This window comes from Balaenoptera ricei, chromosome 13 (genome assembly GCF_028023285.1).
Source record: "Balaenoptera ricei isolate mBalRic1 chromosome 13, mBalRic1.hap2, whole genome shotgun sequence".
In the NCBI taxonomy this organism is placed as follows: Eukaryota; Metazoa; Chordata; class Mammalia; order Artiodactyla; family Balaenopteridae; genus Balaenoptera; species Balaenoptera ricei.
In genome coordinates, this window is record NC_082651.1 from 16,419,614 (window position 1) to 16,422,581 (window position 2,968).

The window sequence follows — 2,968 nt, forward strand, 5'->3', positions numbered from 1 at the left end:
CCTCCTCCTCCGCTAGGGCCTCTGGGCGGGCCTGCCCCTTCCCTGTGGGTCCAGCGGGTGTGACCCAGCAGGGCTTTGCTGCTGCCCCTGCTGGCGCCAGCCCTCCCTCCACATTCCCACTCTTCCTGCTGACCACAGCACCGGAGGCCGCTCAGCCCAGCACTCCCTCTAATGGCTAACGCTTTTGTGGAAGGTTCTGAGCCCGGGTTAAAAGACAAAAAGCTAGGCTGTCCCCCACAGCTTCTCTAGTTCTGGTGTTGGTTCCTCCAGTTCTGATGTTCTTCTTTCCTTGGATCCCGCCTTTGTTTTTGTTCCAATGCCTCCTTTTTCAAGCTCCAAGAGAAAGCCTCTCGGGGACTTTGTGACCTCGCCCAATTTCCAACATTCCAGATTCAGTCATTTCCCCCTTTCTTCTCAGACTTTAAATCACTGTTCTCTCCTGGTGTTAATCAGAACTATGAGGAGGCCAGAGAAAATGGTGAGACTGTAAAAGCTTATCAAAAACAAATTCTGAAAAAAACAAAAAACAAATTCTGCTCTTTTAAAAAAGCATTTTCCAAAACAGCTTCCAGGAATGAAAAGTGGGGTTAAATTTTGCATGGATTGCAAGAGTAAGCGGCTAATAACCCGTAAAATCTTACACAGAAGCAGGAAAACTCAAAATAAGAGATGGTCCCTGCAAGCCAGCCCATCCTGCGACCCCCTCCCCCGCTCTGCGGCAGGAACTCCGACTCCGGTGGCTGGAGCTCTGCTGCAGTGGCACTACCCACGCATACTCAACTAACAGACTCAGACCACGCCAGCCATGCCACGAGGTGTGTTTTATTGTCATTAATCATACAAATAATTTTCTATAATATCCCAGGGCAAACCGGAGAATTTGGCAGTCCGATTGGAGGGTCCCTTCAGAGACCCACAGGCCGGTGGCATCGGCACGGAGTGCCCGGGTTCACAGTGCAGCTTGTCGCTCGTGTCCATCTTGCAGGTGGCTCTTCCTCCACATCACGACTAGGGTCTCCAAGATGATGGGGGTGGAGAATACTCCGGGTTCTCAGGAAATTTCACTTCGCTTGCTTCTCCTGCTCAATGGCTGTGGAGGGCAGGAAGCGGGCACTGGGGGATGGGAACCCCTTGCAACCCGCCAACCGAGGCGCTTACAAACCTGGGCTGGGCGAGGCACCCACGAGGTCTGGGGATTAAGAAAGAGGCTTGGGGTTGGGGACAGGCGCCTTGTGCAACAGAAAGGGGAGCTGGGGCTGCCCGACGGGAGGCATCCGCCGGATGGGGTGCGGGGCTCGGTTTAGGGGAAGGGCGGGGTGGGGACTGGAGCTCGAGGACCCGGAGGCGGGGGCGGACTCACTCTCTTTGGTCGGCAGGGTGTTCTTCTCCTGCGTCTCCGTCTTCTTCAGCTTGGCCTTATCGAAGCTGGCGATTTCCCCCATGTCCGGCTTGTCTGCCATTTTCAACCCTAGCGGGCAAGCCAAGGCGGTTGGCCCGGAGCCGGGGCCAGCGGCCCCCTCCGCGCTCCCCGCCGCCGCCCCTCGACGTGGCACTCCGGCCGGGGCGTTCCCGGCAGCCCGGAGGCCGAGGATCTGGGCGCGTCCCGCACCCCCTCCACAGCCCCAGGGCGTGGCCGGCCGGTCCGGGCGTCCCGTCGGGGAAGGGCCGCTCCGACCCCACCCGGATGGGGCCTCCGCCCCAGCGCGCCGCTCACCGAAAAGTTCCGCTCCAAGCCCGCGGTTCCGGTGCTCCGACTTGCGTCGCTGCAGCAAGAGACAAAAGAGCGGCGCCCGCCCCTCGCCTTATATATGCCGCGCCCCGCCCCGCCCCTCGCCCGCCGCAGCGGGGGCGGCACCGGCGGCTGTGGGGGCGGGGCCAGGGCGGGCGGCTAGCTTTCCCGCCGTGCCCTCCGCCTGGCTGCCCGCCGGTTTGGGCGCGGCTCTTCCCGCGCGCGGGGCCTCTGCGCCCAGTGCCCACAGCTCTCAGGTTCCCCAGCGTGGAGGGGGCAAGCGCGGCCAGGGTGGGCGCCAGGCCCTCAGTTTTCTAGGGTGCTGCACTCCCGTCTCCGGCAGTCTGCTGCTCACCCGCAGGAGGGGCGTGGGGGGCCAGCGGGGGAGGGGTGTATGGTTGGGTGTGGATGTGGGTGTGTAGCGTGTCGTTGTGAGTATGGGTGTGCTGGCGTGCTCGCGCGCTTTGCAGCAGTCCCGGCTCGCAGGAGACACCCCACCCCTGGGCAGTCCCCACGTCTTTCGCCTTTAGCACACCGGAAACCCCCCCACCCCCTTTTCCTCTCCTCGGGGAGGTGAACCCCTGCGGGGTCTCACACTAAAAGAATCCGAGCCAAGGGTCCTAGAGATGAAAAGACGGGGTGGGGGTGAGGGTTGCAGATAGGTTTCCACTGCTCCTTGCTCAGGTTGGGGGCCGGTTGTTTCCCTTCCCTGAGCTGGGCAGCTCCTGCGGGACCCGTGGCTGGTGCTCCCTTAGGTGTTTGATGCAAGCATGGTCTGAAAGGCGGTGGTGAGAGCAGGCAGGCCCCAGGGCCTTGCGGTGTTCTTTCTCTCACAGGGCTCCTGGGGATGCTGTGTCCCCAGGTTCCATTTTCCTCCTTGAGTTAACCTTGAAGATGTCCCTACAAAGGTTCTTGTTTCCCTTTTTAACCCATCATGGGAGTGGTGTACTGCAACTATTCAAATCTTTCTTAGAAGAGTTGTATCTTCATCCTGTGCAACATCTTTAGTTCCACAAATGAACAACCCAGGAGGTGAAGCTGGTCATTGTTTTATTTGTCCTGAAGTTTCCAAATGTCAAGGAGTATTACCAAGCACTTTTGAAGTGGCATTTGATGGAAACATCCTAAGTTCTGTCCCATCCCTTCCTGATTTTAACCGCTTTTTTTCACATTCCCTCAGTGCGTTTGGAACAGAAGGAAATAAATTTGGGCTTACGAATTTGATATACCAAACTCCTT

General features: G+C 58.8%; 1 protein-coding gene across 1 annotated transcript; it reads right to left on the reverse strand.

The window, feature by feature from the left end:
* Positions 1-806: 806 nt before the first annotated feature.
* On the reverse strand, positions 807-1,821 carry TMSB10 (thymosin beta 10). The gene is made up of 3 exons (XM_059942428.1): positions 1,715-1,821; positions 1,361-1,468; positions 807-1,090 (listed from the first exon to the last, which is right to left on the reverse strand). The coding sequence occupies exons 2-3, from the start codon at positions 1,458-1,460 to the stop codon at positions 1,062-1,064; spliced, it is 129 nt and encodes a 42-aa protein (XP_059798411.1). The 5' UTR covers positions 1,461-1,468; positions 1,715-1,821; the 3' UTR covers positions 807-1,061.
* Between the last annotated feature and the right edge of the window lie 1,147 nt (positions 1,822-2,968).